A 22,607-nucleotide genomic window follows, 5' to 3' on the forward strand; every position below is an offset into this window, starting at 1 on the left:
TCCTATTAATATCCACCCAGACCAATACAGTTCTTTGGAGAGAAGCAGTTGAGCTTTGTATGCTCTTTCCACAAGAAGAATTTTTGCACCTGGGCAGTGCGGAACAGCCTTTAATTCTCCCTCTTCTTGGAGACTTTCTCTCCTTCAATCAGTGACCTGTTCCTTCTGCTCACTTTACTGAGTAGCTCACATGAGAAAACAGTATCATGGAGAGCACTGAAAAAGAGTTTCCCAAGATGTCCTAATTACTTGGCAGCTGTCCTGGTTTAACTCAGGCTGATGGCTCCAAAAGCAAGTCTTTGCTTTGGTTTTGTACCTCAGAAATAGCAACCAGAGATGTCCTTGGTGCTTATGAAGTGGTTTCCACAAATAAACTCTCCCTTCTCCTTCCCCCACTTCCTCCCCTCTTCCTTTCCTGGGTTCCACTGGCGAGTCCTTTGTGTGACTATAACATGCATATTATTCTAAATAGTACTAATTAACATCTCCATATTTAGTTTGAAGGATGAAAGTGGTTCTTGACAACAGAAGGAAGAGAATATGAGGAAGGATCATTATACCCAGAAGCTGGGGTCCGAGCTGGGGCTGGGAGAACCTCTACAGCCAGATACAAGAGGACCTGTACAAGCTGGTTTGGAAAAGCCACCTTCAGAACTGGAGGGACAGCACTCCAATTCATTGCAAAATCCCTTGCAGTTAAGTCACTGCATTTTTGAAATAGTGGAGTTTAGCAGAGTATGAGTTTGGCAGCTGTTGAATCTTAAAATAAAAGAATAAGTGAATTTATAGTTCCTTGTTGTACAGACCATTTTGCCATCAAAGCAGGCAAGACTTTACTCCTCTCCTTCCTTTGCTTTTGTGTGTATATTGCAGGAACAACAGTTTATAGACTCTCAAACTGTCTGTAAACACTGAAAAACAATCAATCCTATGGTTTGGCAGAGGTTCTGAGGAAAAAGCAGCTGTGGAAAGGCACTTGATGCACATTTGTTGGCATAGCAGTAAATATGAATGAAACTATGCATGGAAATATCTGTGAGGAGGGAAACAGCATCCAGACACTCCATTTCACTTAGAATTTCATACTTCATCAGTGGCAAAATTACAGAAACATTCGTTTCCTCCTTTGCTAAGGATACAACAAGGGTTCAGACTGGTTCTTAGGAGCTCTGGGTGAACTGTGAATCCTACAGCTGTTTCCAGGGGTGCTAAGTGCAGCCTTTTCATTTTTGCGCAGGAAGGAGGGCCTTCTGAGGTCTGAAAATAACCTCCGCAAAATGGTGCAGATCAAAGTGTATCATGAAGATGTTGGGTGCTTTGGGGGGGAGGGGAAAGAGGAAAATAGAATGTTTCTCTTTAAAACTCTCCTTTTGCTGAAGTTTCTCTCTGCTATGTGCTTCCTTGGGACTTCTCATTATTTTCCCACCATCAATCAATCATACTCCCCAGTGAATCAGCTCATCCACTCATCTTCAGGTCCCTACAATTTTCCAATGAGGTTAGCAACAGCAAATTGCTGTAATGTTAAGTAATAAAAATCAACCTTTTTATGACTTGGCTGTTGCTTATTTTTCTCCAGTGGATACCAATAAAATAGAAAGAGTTCCCTTGAGCAGCACATCTGAGAAGCTGGAATGCTTTTAATTGTGATGGGTTAGAAGAAGTCTTTAGAGATAATCTCCAATACTCTTTAAAAAGAACTCCTTGGGGAAATCCTAAATAATTCTTCGTAATTAGAAACTTCGTAATTGGTTGCAGCAGAGTTACAACTACTTTATTCCCTCTGCTGTTGAAGCAGCCTCCTGTTACACTAAAGACTGGGTAAGCCTGACTTCTTCTGTGTTTCCCTGCTTTTCCGCTCATGCAAGACCTCTGATGTCAAGGAGGAGAACTTGTCCCACAGCTATTGTAACACTGTTGAATCAGATCAAGACTTCAGCTATGTGACTACTTGTTGCGTAGAGTTTTTATTAATCTCCCTTCTTCAGTTTCCTATCTATCTACTGAAACAGTTCTTAATAAGAGGACAATACCCTGCGGGTAGGGTTTACTGGAAGAGGCAGGGTGGCAGGGAGGGAGGGCAGACAGGTAACATGGCCCTTAACCTTCTCCTTCTCCCTGTCCGTTCTCCCTGTCCATCCTTCTTTAGCCTCTTCCAGTGCGGCAAATGGATTCAGACACACAGTATGAAGGCTCACGCACAGCAGAGTCCCCAGATCTGGATCAGGGTTGGATCCAGCCCTGCTTGTGTTTGCTGTGGATTGGCGACATTCAGTGCTCATAGCATATGTACTGTACCATAAAATACATGGTGAGAAAGGTGTAGCAGCAATAAAAATATACTCTGATGAAGTATTTTCTGCATGTTATCTAAAAGATATACAGTGCAAATAACGTCTTCTGAGAACATGAAGGAGAAGATGATGATTGGGAGTAGTCAGCATGGATTTACCAGGGGAAAATCACACCTGAGCAACTTAATTTCCTTCGAGGGACTCCATTTGTAGTTTCTGAGATAAAGGAATAACAACAAAGATGGGAAAGGGCTGCTCAAACTTAGCTAAGTAAAATGCTAATTAAAAATCAAGAGCATAAAAAATAAATAAATGCTTCACGGATTCCACATACCAATGCAATGAGTTGTTCCTGTATTTGGTATGTCCATAAAGGGTAACTTACCAAAAAGCTTGTTGTATCTCTTGGAAATCTACTGGGCTTGACTTTATCACTACATAGCAAGTTTATGATCAGTTGTCTTAATTCTGAAGCAATCTCCAAAGGTATTGCCTCAGAAATGTAGCCTGCTTTCTGCCCAGCAAGTTTTGGGCAAATGGGAAGTGGAGGAGTAGTGGATATAGAAGTAACGTGAAATACCTGAAGGGCTGAAAGTTTAAAGCGCATGACAAATTTTAAAAAGAAGTGGCAACTGGGAAACAAGAGGGTGAAATCATGAAGACTGAAGGTCTTACACAGAGCCAGGATACTAGATTTCTGCTTTCAAAAGAAGCTCAACACTTTACATCAGTTTTCTTGACAATTTTCTGACTTCTTTAAGGAACTGATTCGTGAGACTTCATTTCTACTTCCATGCAAGAAAGAAAAAGAACTCCAGGTAAAATAATAATAGCTACACCAAAACAAACCAAACATAGAAACAAAACAAAACAAAACAAACAAACAACACAACAAACCTTTTTAATGCCATGGATGCAAATAAGAAAGACGTGATCCTCCTCTATGCTTGTCAACCTCTAGTAGCACCTTACCATGCATAAGCCAGACAAGTGGTTTGCATTCGTAACGCAATTTTCTTTAGAATTAGGAAAACGAATGGTATTACCTGTATTGAATGGGGTCTTGACACTTTGAGATGTCTGCACATTTGATGTCAGCGCTCCTGAGGGTAGTACAGGTCCTGAGGGACAGCAGGTACAGTTTGCCCATGAATTCAGACTAGAGGTAATTTATGTCTCTGTCATCACTGGAGTGTGTCTATGATACAATCGATGAAGGCTATCTAGAAGGGAACAGCTCACAACATCTGCTGTGTGAGGAAGTAAAGGCTTTTGCACGAATCCAGTAGTTCTCTTTTGGCACCTTGGATCAAGGCATGTGTTACAGAAAAAGTCATGGGTCAAGAAAAAAGGCATCACAGCCTCTCTCTTACGATTGCCATAAGCTATTGTGGAATGGAGAGGCTCATAACAGAGCATGCCACGGTTTTAATCCAGCCATAATTAGCAAAGAGCATGTTAGTTGCTATAAACCATACAGTGTGTTTGAGAACATCGTGAAAGTACATATAATTGGTTTAGCAGTGTAACTTGGTGAGCTTTCTGTGCTGAAGGATAATGTTGCTATCACACTGTAACTATTTGCTCAAGTTATTAAATGTCACAGACAACTCCAGATGTATTTGAATTATTTTTGTCCTTTTTTTTCCCTGTGAAATAATTATTTTATGGAAATTTTTGTGCACTCTAGACGAGGTGAGGTAGAGTTCACACTTTAAAATGTAACTATTTCACAGCAAAAAATAATTAATATTCTTGTATGTCTTGCTAGATGTGAGATGAATCTGGAAGGCCTTGACATGTAAAGAAGAAAATTAGGAATACTTGAGATTAAGGCTAATTTTGTGCTGGAGTGGTGTGCAGTTGCATTCAGAACCCATGAAAGAATCATACGTATGTGAGCACATAACAGCTCTTCAGCATTTCCTTTGGTACAAAATTAGTCTTATTGACTATTATTAATAACACACATAAAGAAGAATGAAAGTAATTTTTAATGAAAAAAATACAGCTAATTAGCTTTTCCAGTTTCCGGTGAGGAATTTAGCAGCGTCAGTGCTTGGAGGATGGAATGGCATCTTGGCTGGTACTGGCTCAGGACTGGTGGCTGCTGCCCATCTGGCAGTAAAGTGATAAAGCAGCAACAGCTGCTAAGGGGCACAGAGAAGTTAATTTGAAGAGATAATGTGTGCCTGAGGTAACTGGTGTAACTGCTTGAAGAAATAATATATGCCTGCTACCCCACGGCCGTAGGCAGAATGCCAGAAAGGAGACAGGAGGAAGGAAAACAGAGGTGAACCTCCCACCGTTATCGACTGGAAACAGGGAATAAAGAATGACGTTAAGTGTTACCACTGGGACCGCACATAATGACGAAAGCTAACGTTTTCCTGAAGATGGAGCAGTACAAGGTGTCTGTATATTAATAAAACATGTTATTTCTTGGAGGAATACAAACTACATTGAAACAGTGATCTCAGAATGTGTTAAAGAAACTGTGAAAAATCATGAAGAAAATTCTGAGAAGTTTTCTCATTGCACAAACCTACTTAAAAAAAAATCCTCTACATTTTTTAAGAGAAAAAAAGAACTCACAAAAATCAAAATTTGTGTAATAGGAGCAAAGAACTGATTTCAAATCCCAGCTTTGGTACTAATTCCCTTTGGGTCTAACTTAACCCTTCTGCCTTATTTCTGATCACAAGAAGTAAACAAGCAAGTAAACATTACATAGAGGTTTTATAAATGTTCAGCATTGCAGAAAGATTTTAAGGCTCTCTTTCAATGAAGAAGAAATTCTCTATCTAGGTTAGGACTTGCTAAATGGTTCACATAATTATTTCTGTTACTTTGGGAGGAATAATGGGGAAAGACTGTATTTTGAGGCTGAGAATGTCTTCCTGGGATATCTTTGATATGCTGCCGGTGTGTTTATTTCCTAAGGGGGTATCTGGGTTTGCAGACTGCCTGTATTGCCTGATGACTTGGAAAGCACTTTAGAGCAGATTCATTCAAATGTACTGTTTGCTTGATTTAATGTATGCATATTTTATAAAGTCAATTTTAAGTGCTTCAAGGGAGACGGAGGCAATAAATCCAACGCAAAATGCTTACCTAGTGTTTTGAGGATGCAAAGTACAGGAGAGCCAGACAGTTGAAAAATTTGTTGTAGCCAGTGAAAACTGCTGAAATTGAAACTGTTATAATAACGATTGAGCAGCAATAGTAATAGTATAGATGGCTCAAAACCCCCAACCAGCCACCTTCACAAACAAACTCCAAATCCAGGTAAAGATCTGAGCTAAAGAAAAGATGAGCTGTAAAGCACAGCAATGGAAACCTCTGGATGCTTTCAGGTTTTGTGGATGTCTTTGCCTGAACATGTCTACCAGTGACATGTATAACTTTTCCGTGTGTTTAATAATGCTTTTGTGTGTTTAATATGCAATTGTTTACAATATTTGTTCGGTATTTATTGGCTGCAGAAAGCACAATTTTGCCCAGAATACAGTAAAAAGAGGGCAGAACAAAATATCTCCCTGTATGATTAGAATTCATGTGCTGATATTTCTTTGCAAACCTTTTTCTGATTTTATTTAACAATACCATTTAAACCAGGTTTACTAAATAACTTCAGGTTAAACGTGTGCTTTTGGGTATCAATGTATGAGCGGTTTAAGTCAGTCTCAAAGTCAATAAACAGTTTCAACATGTCTAAATATTTTTTAACACAGCTCTTCTGGCTCTGTTGAACCTGGTAAGAGATGCAATTTGGGAATGTTTGTTTTCAAAAGTCCAAATTGCCATGCCTCCTACTTGCCTAAGCTGTGTGCCTTATAGAGATCTGCTTTGTACTCAGGCTTCATGTTTAGCAAAGACTCTAATCTTAATTACTGTGTGCAAGGCTGTCTCTTACAGCGTTAAAGGTTCCTTCTCCTTGTCATGGAAAAGCTGCCCCCAAGTGCAGAAAACGGCGCGTGGAGGTTGCCTTGCATATAGTGATTTTGGGGATGGAGAGGGCAGGCTTTTTCATGCACAGATCCGGTCTCCCAGCCCTGCTTCTTGTACCTTCTCCTGGATAACTCCATTTAAGTAGTACTAAAAAGCATCTTTATGTTTACAGCACCTTTTGTGACTGAGGGGGAGCAGGAATGGGACTGAAAAGAGCACATAGCCCTTTTTCATGGGGTTTCAACATTAACGTTCTTTAAGTCCTGTCAGCCCTCACTGTCTCCTCTACTCAATCATTTGTTTGTATTCTGTGTCTATCTCCTAAGCTGCTTGATGTGGAGCATCTCCTACGAGTTCCCTAGTGCCCGCTAAAGCCTGCTGAGCACTACTGAACCCTTCAAAAGAAAACAGAGGACACTGCAAGCCTTTGGCAAAATGTTTATTGCTAATGGATTGCTGCTCCTGGAACTACATTGTGTCCCTGGTCTCAGCTGCTGGGGTAGCTGCGCAGACACCAGAGGAACGGGCAAAAAATGGAATTTCCATTTTGCAGCCTCAGGACATAAGAGGTGAGCCCATTGTGAAAAGACTGGGAAACATTTTCCAAACTCATCCATAATCTGCCTCTCCTTTCAACTACTTGGCAGAGGAGAGCCAGGCTGCCTACCCTGCTCTGAGTTTTGGTACTTCTAGTTAAGATGCTCTTTTGCAAGGGGGTAGGCTATAACAATTAAAATGGGAGGCAAATTAGGCTTCAAATCCTGTGCATGTTCCCTCACAGGTGGTTTGTAACTCATCAGTTAGTCCATCTGGAAACTAAAAAAAAATAATTTAGTAGATATACTACAACAAGGTTTGTAAACATGTAGACTGATGTAACTGTGCTTTGTTGCAGCAACAGGGCCTGATATAGTGTAACACTCACACAAGGTTCTGCCATTGATTTTAGAAGCTGGTTTGTTTTTTTTTTCAGTCCTCATCCTTCTTCAGAGGCATAAAACCCTGCTATGTTCAATGCCTGCCGGCAGTTACCACATTGTGGTTTCCCAGATAAAGGAATAACAACAAAGATGGGAAAGGGCTGCTCAAACTTTGCTAAGTAAAAGCTAATTATAAATCAAGACGACATATGAAAAAATAAACACATGAGCTTCTTTCTGATCTTAGATTGTTGTAATTGAAATTAGTGGCCTGCTTTATACCAGCAAACTTAAATGCGTGTTTGTTTATCCAACCCACAAACTCAAATATAAAGTCCTGCTTCAGTGCTGACTTGAAGCTAACCTTAAAGCTGCTTGATAAAGCTTATTAGTAAAACTCAGTCAAATATTATTGTGCTGTTAAAACAGAATCTTTGGCTCTTGGGTTAACCTTTAATGTTAAATACTCTTACAAAAATCCCTGATCCAAAAATATTAGGAGAAACTGACCTCCGATCCATAACCCGATAGGTCTATACCCTTGCCATGGAAATAGTGAAAACGCGGTACACTTTTCTTTGCAACTTAGTCTAGTATACTTCAAAAATATATATATCAAAGGATATAGATATAGCTTTTACCTATGGGATTGGATAAAAAGTGTTGCAGGTGTATCAAAAGGAATGTGGTAGCTTGTCGAAGAATATCAAAGTATATTGCTAGAAAGCCCCAGATGTGTGGGAACTGATGAAAACATGACACTAAGGATACGCTAACATGTCCATTTTCCTAAGCCCCTCCCATTAAAAGGGCCCTGAGCATGGTATATATTTAGATACACTTCTTCTTTAAGTCATTTTTAACCGGAGAAGAATCTATAGGTAAAAAACCTCAATAAAATACTTTACTGAGAGAATTTCCTATTCCTCAGATATGCTTTGCTCGCTGTGCTTTATTTCGTGATACCCAAAATTCATTTTGAAAGGACACCTTCTAAATGTTAGTGCTCTCAAGAACTGCCTCAAGTATTCTGTTGCATGAAAATGTAGATTCCTAGTTTGTGACCCCGATAGAAGTAAGTAACTACAGGGTTATTTTGAGGTGCATCTAATGTTCGCACTGTGCAATTCAGGAGGACACTATGACTGTAATAAACTTGGTCTTTCTTCTATAGCTTACCATTTCCTAGGGCTGCCAATGCCAGTCCGGCCCTCAAGAGCAATTCCGTGACTTCCAAACTTTAGGCTGCTCTGCATTACCCCAACAGCCCCTGACTGATGAGGTCTTTTGGCAGCAAAGCAGTCATTTCATGGAATGAAAAATTGACGGAAGTTTCGTCTGTCAACCCAAGGATATCCTTTTGCAAGGAAGAATCCCATGTGAGTCTTTAAGATGAATTTAGCTTAAGTTTTCCATTACTGCAACAGCTGAAAGCAGCTATAGATGTACCAAGTATATAGCTGTATTTTTGCCTTATGTGTAAGGATGTTTAAGTTTTCTCATTTGCTGTTTCTAGGCTAGGACACTCTAAGGAATATCACCCAAGTCATCATAAATCCTCAGTTCTACTGCAATGGACTTGTTTTATGTACGTCACCATTTATATAATAACCAATACCAGAGTGATGTCTCAGAATCTTCCCTTCAATGTAAATATTTCTGCATATTGCTTACTGTATTTAATTTTTGTTCATGCCTTACATATAGTTGTAGTAAAATTGGCTTGAAACGTTTCTTGTGAAATCATTGTATTAACTGTATTTTTTACGTACAAATATGTATGAAAATAAAACCATTCATTTTCTGAATTATATGAGTTTATGATACTATATCAAATCATTCAATTTTTTTAACAGGATTGTACGGCACTTGTCTGGGAGGCTGGGACTGTAAATAAAGTAATAAAGTTTCTAGTCTTATATGTAGACACCTAATCAGTCAAGCTGCAAAATAACACAGTTTAGATTCCCACCCTAAGACTTAAAAAGTAGTACTCTCTAATGAATACATTTTTTGAGTTTTATGGGCATTTCATTTTTTATGTATGTATCTTTTATTTAAAGATCTCTTGTGATCTAGGTGAAGGTGGAAGCAATACAAGCTTTGCCACATCTTGATCGATATTTGTCCAGAAAATTAAAACACTGGGTGATCCTAAGTTGCTAATTGCACCATTTCTCCTCTTGCACCTCCCATTCTTCATGCAACAACTTCAGAACCACCACCTTTTGCTGGGAATGTAACCAATCTCATATAAAGCCACAACGATGGCTTGTTTTCCTTTAGCATACTTCTCATTCGCTTTGCCAAAGCTGCAAATGCACATGTATTTGAAATATAATGGCGCAAACCAGTGGTGCCCAGCCTATGGCCTGCAGACCTAAATTGGTCTACCAGAATAATTCCTCTGGTCACAGCTTGCTCCTTGCTAATATCTTCCCCCACATCCTTGCAACTCATCCTCTGTTAAAGAGCAAAAAGTATATTCCCTGCAGGAGAAAAGTGTATGCACCTTCCTTCATGTGGATGTGAAGGAACATATGGCAAGGAAGGCTGCAGGTGAGGTGGAGGCACATATAGTGACAGCCTGCTGTGGCCAAAGGATGGTTATTCCTGACATCAATTAGCCAATGTTGCAGTTCCCACCAAAGGACCTTCACATCAAAGCTGATTGAATTAAGCAGCACAGGCATTTAGAAGTACGCTAGAGTTACGGTCCTTAGTATCTTCTCAAAAAAGTCCTGCTTCTCCCTCCCAAAGAGCAATTCAGAAATAACCATGGCAAGTTTTCAGGAGCTTGCAACTCAGAATTATTTTGGCTCCTGATTTGTGGCTTAATGTATCCTACTCTCTGGCTTCAGGACCCCTATTCAGAGTGGACCCATCCCATGGGCCTAAATGAGTCACGTCTTTCATTTCACTAAGATGACTCAGGTGCTTATCTGTGTGTGTTTGCATGCTGATATTCCTCAAAATAAAAAGTGAGACAGGAGAAACAGTGTTGCAAAACGCAAAATAGCATTTCACAGTCACTCATGCCAGATCAAGGAACTATCCTGGACTTAAAACACGGGCCTGGCAAACCACCCGTATGGCAAAAATTCTTCAAAATCCAGTACAATCTATGTCATCATGAGAGCATCTTTCTATAGAAACCTTTTCTTGAAGCAGAACAGTGCTCTGGTCGTTACCCTGTGTGTCTCAGATTTAAATTGATTCACAGACAAATACCAAAATAAAATATAAAGACAGGTAAGAAATCAGCTCAAATGATAGATGAGTTTAATGAGAATCTAAGTAACTCAATCTAAGGAAGTATAGGAGCAGTTTCAGTTGATCTAACGTAACTGTTTAGACCCATATGTACTAAACCTGTAATTTTTATTCCTATTACTTCAAACAATTTCTGAGGCTAACCAGGCCAGCAGTGCTTTTTTAAAGAACAGGTTAGACAACATTTGTTGGAAATTATTCACTAAATCAACTAACTTACTTGGGAAAAAAAAAAAAAACAAGAGAGAAAAAAAAAAAGCACGTTATCTTTTGGAGCACAAAGTGTTTGCCCAGGAGCTGTGTGCTCAAGAGCTTGCCTGTTTTTCTAAGTGAAAAGTGATCGGTCTGTGAAAAGGTAACTGCTTTTCCTTACAGATCTTGCCTTGCGTCTGTCATCAGACCATTGCAACTGCATCGTCCATAGTATGGGAATATCTGACGATTCACTGGCTAGTAAGTCTGAAAGGCAGACCGTTTCGTCCAGCAGTTGGCAGATTTTCAAGGGTGTGTGAGGTTGTTTTTTTTCCCCCTTCAGAGGGTAAGAGCCCGTCGGGAAGACTCGCAGGAGCCAGCTGACGCTGCCTCTCAGCTCTGTAGCTGCATCCGCTCCGCCTCTGGGAGAGGCTCCCAGCTCCGTGGCATCCTGTTGAATTCCTGTGGCCTCGTTTGGATGTTTATCCAAAGATGCTTCAGCTCCTGCTCCATGACCATGCTCTGTGTCACTCAATATCTGACTGCGTGTCGCCTTTCCTTCCTGAGCTACTGCTCCAAGGATCTGTACAATGCCAGGATTAGCTATTTTAGGGAGGTCAGGGGATGGATGAGGTCAAGGAGTTTCAGCCTTTATATTCCTAGGGACTGGAGAAGCATCTCCAATAACTAACTAGATAAAATATTTTTATAGCTTGGAGTCTAATGTTAGGACTGTCACTTAGATAAACCATTATATTCCTCATACCCTTTTGCGGTCCCTTTTAAATATGTTCTCTGTGATTATAAATACAGAACCCTGTAGCTTTTAGGAGTGGCAGCAGGAGATTCATTCCAGCTCTGAGCATGAGGTTATGCACTTTAAATGCAGAAATGCAGGGGCAGCGTAAAGCACGTAACTCTGATAGACGTTTCCATACAGGCTTTTTTCTATTCTGTGAAAGCAACTGTACTGAGCAAAAATATACACAAGTTGAACCCACATCAGAGATATACGTGCTCTTAGTATAAAACCAGAAATTAATATTTCGTCTTCTTGTTTTTCTACTGAACTTCCAGCCATCCACAGTTTGCTGAAATGCCTTACTGAACGTGTAAGTATGCCCATCATCCTTTACAAGCTGTAATGCAGGGCTTTCTTGCCATTATTGCTATTATTATTTTGGATGCACACCCTGCCTTTGCTTGCATCTTAAGTAAAGAGCACACACTAAATCAAATGCTCATATTCAGATACACGTAACAGCAAGAAACCAGATTATGCTGGAGATATTTATCTGCATAAATAGAGTCTCCCAGAACTGTTTTATTCTGCTGTGGTGCTCGAAAGACATCTGTCATTTTCTTAGGCTGACTTGTTGGATTGCCCAGGTTATATTGTTTCTAATGGTGTATTTTTCAAGCGAACATATCTGAGTACATTCTTCAAGATACGTTCCTCATTTTGAGAGTCGGGGGGGGGGGGGGGTTTCCAACCACCCTTTAACCTTTACAACTCCCACACACATTCTCGTTTTATATATGCTTGCAAATTTCCCAGCAGAGGAATAGAACGCCACTGGAGCGCATTGTGAAGAAAACAAACCCCTTTCTGCACTGTACGGGTCCTGCCATTAATAATGCCAGAGCAACAGCGACCAACGAAGCCGTCGAGCCTTGGCAAGGCTCCTCAGGAAACACCCCTCGAAACTGAGCCCTTGCTGCGTATTCAGGCTCTTTCTTTCCTTCTAGTCAACAGCTCAAAATTCAAGCTGAAACCACCCAAAAGTGTGTCTGAGCCTTCAGGTGTGTGAGCCAAGAACTCGGGCGAGTCGCGCTGGCCTGATGTGGAGAAGCCACCAGCCACCAACGCAGCCACCACGGAGCTGCGGGGCCCTGGATGTCGCCCCTCAGCTCAAACCCCCGGCTGCCGGCTGGGAGAGGTTTGTCTGGCCTGAGGAGAGGGGAAAAGCGGGGTGTTGGTGAAAGCAAGCCTCCATGGGAGATGCCATGGGACCCCGAGAGCAACCGCCTAGTCAGGGACGCCTCGACCCCGCGCTCCTCTGACAGAAAATAACCCGCTTTTCAGCACGGTGGCTCCAAATCCCGCCGGTCACGGCTCTGCCGCCGATGGAGGGCTTCTGAGAAAGGGCCAGGACACCGGCAAGGCCGCCGGCCACGGCCGCCTCACGGAGGCGTGAAGCAGACCCCTGCCCGGCGGGGGCCCGCGGCGCTCCGCTGAGGCACACCCGGCCGGCGCGCCGCTCCCGGGGCGGGGCCGAGCGGGGGGCGGGCCGCGGGGCCGCCGCCGAGCCCCGCAGCGGGGCCGGGCGCTGCCGCCGCCGGAGCCCAGCCTCCTTCCTCCCTCCCACCCCCCCCGCCTCCGCTGCGAGGGGCGCCCGGGCTGCCACATCGGCACCGCCGCTCCGAGAAGGCGCTTCCCGGAGCGGAGCGGGAGCCCAAGCGCGCCGGGAGATGGAGCCCCGCTGCCGCGGTTGCTGCCGCCGCTGCCGCCCGCCGGGACTCGCCCTCCGCCAGGGCCGCCGCTGCCACTGCCGGGACGGAGAGCGCGGTGCCGCCGCCGCCTAACGCCGCAGCCCCGGCGGCGCGGCCGAGGGGGGAGGCAGCGCCGAGGCCGCCGCGGCCCCTCCGCCCGCCGGGCCCCCGCGGCAGCGGCGAAGCGCGGCCCCCTCCTCCCCGCCCTCCCCGCTGCCGCTTCCCCGCCCCCGCCCGGCCCTCGGCTGGGCTCCGCCGCCGGGAGCCGGGCCATGGCGGGGCGATGAGGGAGCGGCCGCCCCTGCCCGCAGGCTGCGTGGGGAGGCGGGGAGCGACGGGGCTGGGCGGCTCGGCGGAGCTAGAGCCGGGCGGCGGGGCGGGGGGATGTGGGGCGCGGGGGCCGCGGCGCTGCAGCTCTTCTCCCGGGCCGTGAAGCAGGCGGCGGCGCAGGGGGCCCGGCAGGACCTGGGCCGCTGGCTGTCCCGAGCCGCCGGGACGGCGGCAGGAGGCGGTGGCGGGGACGCCGTCGGCTTCGTCCCGGCGGAGGCGGCGGGGGCCCCCGGGCTGCTGCTCGGGCCCTACGCGGAGCAGGGCGGGCTGCCGCCGGCGGAGCTGCTCCTCTGCCAGCTGCCCGAGGCGGGCGGCGGCGGGCCCGGGCTGGCCGAGGCCCGGGGCTGGCGCTGCTCCTGCTGCTTCCTGGGCACCTGCTGGTGCAAGAGCTGCCTCAGCGTGTGCGTGCTGGCCGCCCTCTGCTTCGCCTCGCTGGCCCTGGTGCGCCAGTACCTGCGGGACCTGCTGCTCTGGGCCGAGAGCCTGGACAGCCTGGCCGGCGTGCTGCTCTTCACCGTGGGCTTCATCGTCGTCTCCTTCCCCTGCGGCTGGGGCTACATCCTCCTCAACGTGGCCGCCGGCTACCTCTACGGCTTCGTGCTGGGCATGGGGCTGATGGTGCTGGGCGTCCTCGTCGGCACCTTCATTGCCCACGTGGCCTGCAAGCGCCTGTTGGCTCACTGGGTGCGGGCCAGGATCCAGGGCAGCGAGACGCTCAGCGCCGTCGTCCGCGTGGTGGAGGGCGGGAGCGGCCTCAAGGTGGTGGCTCTGGCGCGGCTGACCCCCATCCCCTTCGGGCTGCAGAACGCTGTCTTCGCGGTGAGTCCCGGCCCGGGCCATGCTGTGGCAAAGGAAGAAGCTTGGGCTTGAAGGATGGCTTGCAGGATGGTGGCCAGTGTCACTGGTGGAGGCTGCCTCCTTTCCCTAGAAGAAACCTTGGTTTCTTTCTCACTGGTGGAGGTTGCCTCCTTTTCTGGGAAGAAACCTTGGTTTACTTCTCTTTAACAACAGTAAAAGTAACGTCCCCCCCACCTGCTTCTGCTAGTGGCTCTTCTGTGCTTGCAGATGGACGGCAGGTTTTTGAGCCGCCTTGTTCAGTGGCACTGCACTAGAGTTGCTTTCAGGTTTTCAAGACTATGTTCTGGTGTTAGAAAGAAGCACCAAGGTGCTGTGTAGCAAAATCTCTAGAGAACTCGACAGTTTTAAAGTGATCCGCGTGGGAGCAATAGTTTGTATTTTTAAGCGGTCTTGCTGGATCTCCCTGAAGTACTTAATCATATTGGAAAGAAAGAAGTGGACAGATTAAAATTCTTGGTCAGTTTGGTTGGTGTTTGTAGCATACATCTGGCAAATCCATACAGGGTGTTAAGTCCATGCACACGAGAGGTGTCACGGATTTTGAGCAGAGCAGTAAGATGTAGGGCTGAAAAGGGACTGTACACCTGAGTGGTACTGAAAGTTAGTTTTAACTTGAGTTTGGAAAAAGGTTAGTGTTGCTTTTTCTACTTTTAGCTGAAGATTGGTACATTCTTTATTTAAAATTCATAGTCTTATTGTTCTCCTTGAGCATCTTAAAGGAGAAAGTAAAGAAGAACATGGAAGGTAACCTTTTTGAGTACCATCGTGCTGATGATCACAATTTCAGACCCTCAGCTCTTCCTGAGTGCTTTGAAGGATCTGATTTTGGCTGTGCGTTGCACCTCAGTTATGTCTTGGTGAAATCAAAACAAAGCAAACCAGATTGTGAAACATTTTAAACATTTAACGGTAGCTTTTATGTTCTTTAATATAAGAGAGCCTCTAAACAAGTGTTTTGGTCTGTCACTTTCTTACAGCATACTTTCCTTCCTTCATCTGCAATCCTGATCCTGTACCTATCTGAAGCGCTTGATTAATTTTGATGGAATCATGTGGTTGAAATGAGTAGGTCATTGAATAACCAAATTTGTTACTTAAGAAAAAATTAATCTACACAATTTTTAGGGGTTAACACCCACATCAAATAGTTAAAATTGCTATGTATAAAACTGTGTCTGCTGGGGCATTCATCTCAGGAGCTGCAATCTCTGTCTGTAAAAGCTGTAACAATTTATAATGTCTTTTTAAGCAAATCCTTAAACTGTTTCCTTATTATGAATGAGAAAAACCTCAGCTGTTTTGTTTATTTACCTATATTATCGCAGGACCGAGGCAGCTTAGACCTGTGCAGCCGGGAGCAAAGTCTCCCTGGAGCCCAAGGTACCGGTGTAGTAGATGAAGCCTCTGCTACAACGTGACCATCCTAAAGTGGGGGAGAGCTGTTATGCTTTGGTTGCTCACAGCTTCTGGGTGTCACTTGAAGTAGTCAACAGATGTTGTAGGGCAGTATTGGATCTGAAGAGTGGACCAGAGAATTACCGAATTAAAATGATTTCTTTCCTGGCATAACCGTTCTGTTGGAAACGCAGTTCAGCAGAGTACTCAGACCAATGCGATATTAAAATGATGCTGTAAATCAGCGTTTTATTTTCTCTGAGTACTGCAGGCTCAATCATTTTCTTTCCAAGTGGAAGGTTTCAGTGTTAAAGTAACAGATAGGAAATGAGATGAAACTAGATTCTTGAGTATGCCAGATAACTTGCATGTTGCCTGCTAAAATTAGTTTGCGTTGCATTTATTACTCCAGATTTATTATTTTGCAGCATAGTAAAATAAAGCATGTTGTGTTCAATTTTTAACCAAGAACACTTAATATGAACTACTAGATTACTGAAAAATAAAAATGTTGCATGCAAATCTGGGTATTCAAGGCAGTTTCCCACTGTGAGTCCAGTTTAGGCTACATAGAGTACAAAATTCTACCTACACAGACTGAGCTGTCATTTCTTTGAAATCTGACTTACTTGAAAACTTAATGCTCTACTTAAGTTTAAAATGCAAGGGGATTTGGTGTGCCTTAACCGTCTATCCATTTCTACCGTGCTAGCAACTTCAGCAGTGAATCTGAAAAGGATTGCTCTTAATAGTAGAGGAAAGAATGGTGAACTTAAAACCTATGCATCTTTAATTTTCCAGCAATCTGGTCTATGCATGTTTTTTATGTGCCTATTTATAAGTAAAGTGGAGATACCGAGAATACTTAAATAAGGGGGGAGGGAGGGAGGGAGGAAGTGATACGTGAGGTCCAGGGCAAGGCATAACCTTGAGGTGAGAGGGGTTGTCTACAGGGCTGGGATTAACAAGCACTTGTTCAGTGGCATGTACCATCTGCGGAGGGTTTTGCGGAGCTTGAATTGCAGGGGAACGTACAGAAGGAAGGAAGAGCTTCCTAGCATTTGATTAGCGATGGGATCATATTATCTGAAAGGGCACAAGAAGAAAACTAACACCAATTCCTTAGTTTCTCAGCAGCCAGACATGGACATGGTGCTTCTTAAGGTCACGCTGCTGCTCTTTGGGAAAGCGCTGATAGTAGGAGAGTGGGGTAATGCATTTACTTGCCTTTCTGGAAGACCTAGAAACTTGTTCACTGTGAAAGTATGTTTGCATTTCTCTCTGAGTTGGTTTTGCATAATTGTCGCTCCTGTGATGCCGGGGTGGCCTGGGCTGCTGGGGTGGGCTGATAGCTCTCACTGAAGTGTTTGCCCATGCACAGCCCTCTCCCCTTGGCAACTCAGGGTGTTCTGAAGGCAGGTCTGTAAGGAGGCCTGGTATGCAGGTTATCGCCTTCTTCCCCCTAGTGGCTCCCTGGAGTGAGGTTTGTGCAAACTGTTTACTTCTAGTGCCAGGTGTAGCTTAGATCAGAATTCATGTTTCTTTTTTTTCCCCCCTTCTTTGAGAGGAATATCACATGGAAGAAATAATCTGACTAAAAAAATCTGAGTGTTTGAGTGTTAATCTCTGGTTCCAGAAATGCACACAGTGAAATCAGAGTTGAAAAAATGGTACCTGCTTTGCAGGAACATGCAGGCTGCTTACTCGGCTTGTTGGAAAGATGATGGATATTTTTGGTTTGGTTTTGTGGGGGTTTTTTAATGTTTTTTTTTTGTTGTTGTTTTGTTTTAGTTTTTTTTTGTTTGGTTTTTTTTATTTTTTTTTTTTTTTTGAAAGAGCCTAAGAATTGTCCTTTGCTTTCAGTTGCTAAGCCTACCTGATCCAAAACACAGGCATTCATAAACTGAGGGGAGAGAAATCTGCTGCAATCCCTGCATCTGAGCCCCCAACAAAGTCCTGACACAAGCATTTATGCTTTGACAGTACTAAACCAAAGGTGTCAGCTGCAAAGAATACACAAAAGTTCTGCTGCAAAAAGCCTGCACAAGGCTTAATGGGAGAGTTTCTGGCTAATGCTCTTGTTGCCAGAGCAGTTAAGTAGTTCTTAGTTTTATTTAAATGCATTGGTATGGCCCATAACACAATTGCATCGTCCATACTTGCCTTGGGATTTCACTGTTAATTTTGCTGGCTTGAGCTTTCAGTAGAAACTGAGTCCTGGTAGCCTCTGTTTGGCAGCTTGGCCACACAGACCCCAGTCTGGTGGGTTTATAGAACAGGTAAAGTTCATAGAAGGAAAAATACGGAAAGCTGTAAGTTTGATTGAAAATTTCTTGGGTTTCTTAGGTAGGGATGCTGTCTGCTTTCTGTGCCATCTAGGGGAAGTGAGACCAGTGTAAACCAGGCGTTAAAAGGACACCTGCAAATTTTTTTTTTCCCCGCTCTCCTTAGCTTTTATATTAGTGAGAAGCACAAGTTGCAGTCCAGCGTATCCATCGGCAGCTTTGTCTTCATTTGGAAACAGTCTTTCTCATGGCTCAGGAGGTCCCGTTGCTTCAGGACGGATCCAGATGTGCAGATGTGTTGCTCTGCATCTGAACTGCTCTGCAACGTATACAAAAAAGAAAGAGGTGGCTAGGAGTGTTAAAACAATCTTTGGGAAGTCTCCCAGTTCCATTAGATTTAATGATAGTGTCCTACTTAGCAAATCTTTCCTCAGCGTTAGTATTTCAGAGACTTTTAATAGCAGCTCCTTCATTCCCTTGGCAATATGGGAAGTTTTGGTTGTGCATTCTTATTACATGCCCCAGATTACTATAATGTGTTTTTTTTTTTTAAAAAAAAAAGTCTTTTCAAAGTATCGTTCAAATGTGAAGTTCTGACATAATTATGTAGTGCTTTTCCATTATACATCTAAATTATTCTTGTATAGAGAGGGAAATTATTTGTGCTGCTGGTACATATTTTAGTCTGTGGGAAGTATAATTTGTAGTGTGAAGTTTGGAATTGGCTTATTGGATCTTGTTCCAGTGAATTATTCTTAATCTTTATGCTTCATTGCAGTCCCCTCCTCCATTGCCCTTCTTCCTCCCAAAAACTTTCCACTGATGGTGCTTAGGGCTCTGAGAATTCAGCACTGTGACTTTCATAGTAACCAAAGTTTATTTTAAGAATAGCATGATGAAATGAGTAACTTTGCTGCTATTCTCTTGTCTTCGACATTGTACAAAACTGTCAAGGTCAATAATTTCCATGTAGACTCCCAGTGTTAGGGGCTGTTCTTAATTAGAACTTGTTTTATTACTATCTGATCAACTGAATTGTCTGGAAAATTCCTTAGACTGCTTGTTTCAAAATCACCCTTTTCGTACTGGTTTTTAACTCATAGTTTCCTCTTGCTTTCATTTTTCTTGCGTAAATATCTTTTGGCTCCTTGGCTCTTGCCTTTACTATTTCCCAATGGCTGCTGATATTAATTTAGCTGGTACTGTGTACTTTGTTCCCATGTAAACTGTCCACATGTTGACTCAGAACAGAAGTTTCACAGCAAATAGAGGAAAATACCTTAGAAGTATTATTAGTGTTTTTTTTCCAGAGACGCTAACAAGAGCTATAGCCGTGTGTACTATTTTGTTCACTAATTAAAGTGTGATGTAAAATATCTTGGTAGAGAATCTTAATGATACCCATGTATATCAGTATAGATATAGATAGGTATCGCTGATAGAGATCACTGATAGATAGATGTATCTTAATGAGCTATGTAACTTCCCTTGCAGAGGCAAATTGTATCTGCCATGCTGTTTACCTAGATCATATTTAATACAGTGACGTTTTGAACAATTACTTCTTGTATTACTTGCCATACATGCAAAATGAAAGCAAATAGATTTTTGCTTTAGACCTTCACATCTGATAAAGTAATTTCTTCCTGCGAGCAAATTCTCATAAATTGTAGGGCTCTATTCACCATGAAGAAATAAACATCTTCAATGAACAGTGTAATTGCATCCTTAGTTAATGACTTTTGCACAGAGATCTTGCATAATCTAAGATGAAATGAAATAAAACCTAGTAACTTTAAAAAGGCTGGATGAAAACTAGCCATGTACTGTTTCACTGTATTATCTTACATTCGTGCACAGTGGAAAGTTTCAGTGAAGGAATGTAAGAATTCTTTCATTATTTTGCACAGATGGTTGTGGGAGCAGCAGTCTGGTTGTTTGTGTACATAGATTGTGTTGGAGCTGTGCTCAATTTCTTATGCTGTCTTCTACTCAGATTACAGACTTGTCACTACCCAACTACCTGATGGCTTCTTCACTTGGGCTGCTTCCTACTCAGCTCCTGAACTCATACCTGGGCACTACCTTGCGCACCATGGAGGATGTCATCGCAGAACAAAGTGTTAGTGGCTATTTTATATTCAGTTTACAGGTATGTTAAAATAATTGCTTTCGTAGACCTTGGTAACAGTAATGTCAGTCTCTTTATGACTGCTTGGATAAGCAGTTACTCTTGGAAACAGTCATCTTCTTGTGTTTGAGTTTATTTCTGTACCCCTCTAATTTCTTGCTGATGTGCTGTCCCAGTGGAATTCAAGACAGAATTTTTCTTCTGCAGCCAGTAGACAAATTTCCTTCCTGTAGCTTTGTCTCTTCAAGTCACTGAGTCTTTGCTTTGGAAACTGCATGCCTGTAGAAATGGGAGAGAGACTCGGTATTGCTGGTTTGTCTTTCAGGTTGTGCAGCCTCCAGTGCAAAAGAGGCGGGTGCAGGAGGTTTGGGAGAATGCATGTCTTCGGGGTTAAGAACTGCTCTCGGTTGGCATAACAGCTCCTTAGTCTGAGGCAGCCAGCCTCTTACAGACTGAGAGCCAAGCAAGTGCGGCATGTGGTATTGAAAAGTAGCAGGTTTTAAGTGTTTAATTTATAGCTGTGTTACCGGTATTTTCAGTAGATTGTGCAAAACTGAGCTGACGTTTCTTTTTCACAGGCTTATTGATTGGTAGGTACCCAGAGAAATGGGTTTCCAGTGTCCTGTTTTCTTTTGATTTTATTTTCTTCTGTTAGAAAAGTTTAATTCTCTCATACCTCACATGACACAAAGCAGAACTTACTCAGTGTTCTCTTTTTCTATTTCTGCCACAATTTTGTCAAGTTTTCTTCTCTTGCCCTCTGTGGTAATCTCCTGCTGAATTTTAGACTTGTCAAACCACCCCTACACAAAAGCCACCATCAGTGCAATAGTGTGCTTAGAGTTTGTAGACCTAGCACCTGTGCAGCGTTCACTGTTAGCACTGAGCACTCCTGGTTTTCCGTAGGCATTCAGGAGGAAAAGTGCTGTAGAAATACCACTTTGCTAATGCCTAAATGGGAATATCTTAATTTTGCAAGTGAGTAAATTCCTAAGAAGTATATAGTACCTTTACGTCAGCTTAGCGGATGAAATAATTTGTCAATAAATCTTGGGGGTAAGCCTCAAGTCTGCGACCATTACGAGCATAGAGGTCATGAGTATTTCAGAACCAGATTACATATTAAAGCTTCCTTTGATAGTGTTGGTGCTTGACCAGCAGTTACTGTGGTTTGCAGACTTGCAGTTGGTACTGCAGTCATTCATCTTCCTCAGTTTTTACAACCATAAAGCTGATGTTCAACAATGCTAAGATTTAAAATGGTCCTAGACTTACTTTTATACCTCACCCCTGCCCCAAGGCTTGTGTGCTCTTAAATGGAACATATAATCTATAGGCTTCATAGAACGGGGTTATGAGTATTAAAAATGCCTGTGTAAGTGTGGGGTAAATAGCCTTGGTAAATAAAAAAGAAAATAAACGGTTAATTGATCAGCTCTTGTTTTAGTTGTGAAATGTTATTTCCAGGGTAGTAGTTTTCAGTGGTCTTTTCCTTTTTTTTTTCTCGTTAATGTTTTTTGTAATGACATTGACTCTCCTTTGTAGATTATATAGGTTGTAACGTAACTGTTGCGCGGGTAAGCGCTAGCTGGAGGGACTGAATGTTTGAATAGGAGTGCTCACCTCCTTGAGAACAATCCTTGGGACCTGACTGAACAAGTGAAGAGGAGCCTGGTAGTGGAGGAATTACTTATGTTCTCCCACTTCTGCCTGGTGCTTTGCCTGGTTGGGCTTTGATGGGACTTTGATTTAGTAAATAGCTCTCAAAATTGTTCACATTTCATGGTTGTCTGTGTGTATATTTTTTTTAAAGTTATTCATCTAGGGAGCTAGGCTACTGGTAGTAATATTTCTAAAACCAGTCAAATTTAAATATTTGGGTAAGCTTTTAGAATAGGATTTTTCCTATATATTCAGAACTTGGTGTCCATAGTCTCTTTTTTCTTACATTGGACAGCTTTTGAAACGTGTAATGTGAATTAGTGAGGAACATCTTTTTCACCACAAGGATAGTCAAGCAGTGGAGCAGGTTGCCCAGAGGGGTGGTGAAATCTCTATCCTTGAAAGTTTTAAAGACCCTTCTGGACAGAAGTCCTAAGCAACCTGGTCTGATCTTGCAGCCAGCCCCGCTCTGAGCAGCGGGTTGGGCTAGAGACCACCAGGCTGCCTTCCAGCTGCAATTATCTTGTGGCCATACTTGTCAATCATCTCACTCCGCAGTATTCTAGCATCTTTTATGCCATGCTGACAGATGTTTTGAGTAATAGTCCTTAATGTTCAAGAAAACATAGCCCTACCAATTAATAGTGAAGTTCAGATTTTGGACTCAAAACTTGAGGTTCTGTTGTAAACAATAGAACCTTTTTGGTTTTTTGAAAGGAAGTTGCAGTACCAGTTAGTTTCATAAGACATTCTTAAAAAAGGCAGAGGAATTTACTTGTTTCAAAGGGACTCTCACTATGAGCCAGCTTGATTATTATTTTAA

General features: G+C 43.1%; 1 protein-coding gene across 1 annotated transcript; it reads left to right on the plus strand.

Annotated features, from left to right (window-relative positions):
• Positions 1-13,417: 13,417 nt before the first annotated feature.
• TMEM64 (transmembrane protein 64) lies at positions 13,418-19,979 on the plus strand. Its single transcript, XM_054192886.1, has 2 exons — positions 13,418-14,272; positions 15,637-19,979. The coding sequence occupies exons 1-2, from the start codon at positions 13,508-13,510 to the stop codon at positions 15,727-15,729; spliced, it is 858 nt and encodes a 285-aa protein (XP_054048861.1). The 5' UTR covers positions 13,418-13,507; the 3' UTR covers positions 15,730-19,979.
• Positions 19,980-22,607: the final 2,628 nt, after the last annotated feature.

Source organism: Rissa tridactyla, chromosome 2 (genome assembly GCF_028500815.1).
Source record: "Rissa tridactyla isolate bRisTri1 chromosome 2, bRisTri1.patW.cur.20221130, whole genome shotgun sequence".
Lineage (NCBI taxonomy): Eukaryota > Metazoa > Chordata > Aves > Charadriiformes > Laridae > Rissa > Rissa tridactyla.

Bases quoted from the DNA above. Each gene is read 5' to 3' on its own strand.
- TMEM64 (XM_054192886.1), top strand. From the start codon at position 13,508: ATGTGGGGCGCGGGGGCCGCGGCGCTGCAGCTCTTCTCCCGGGCCGTG. The intron at 14,273-15,636 runs GTGAGTCCCGGC...ATATTATCGCAG, and splicing joins TGCAGAACGCTGTCTTCGCG to GACCGAGGCAGCTTAGACCT.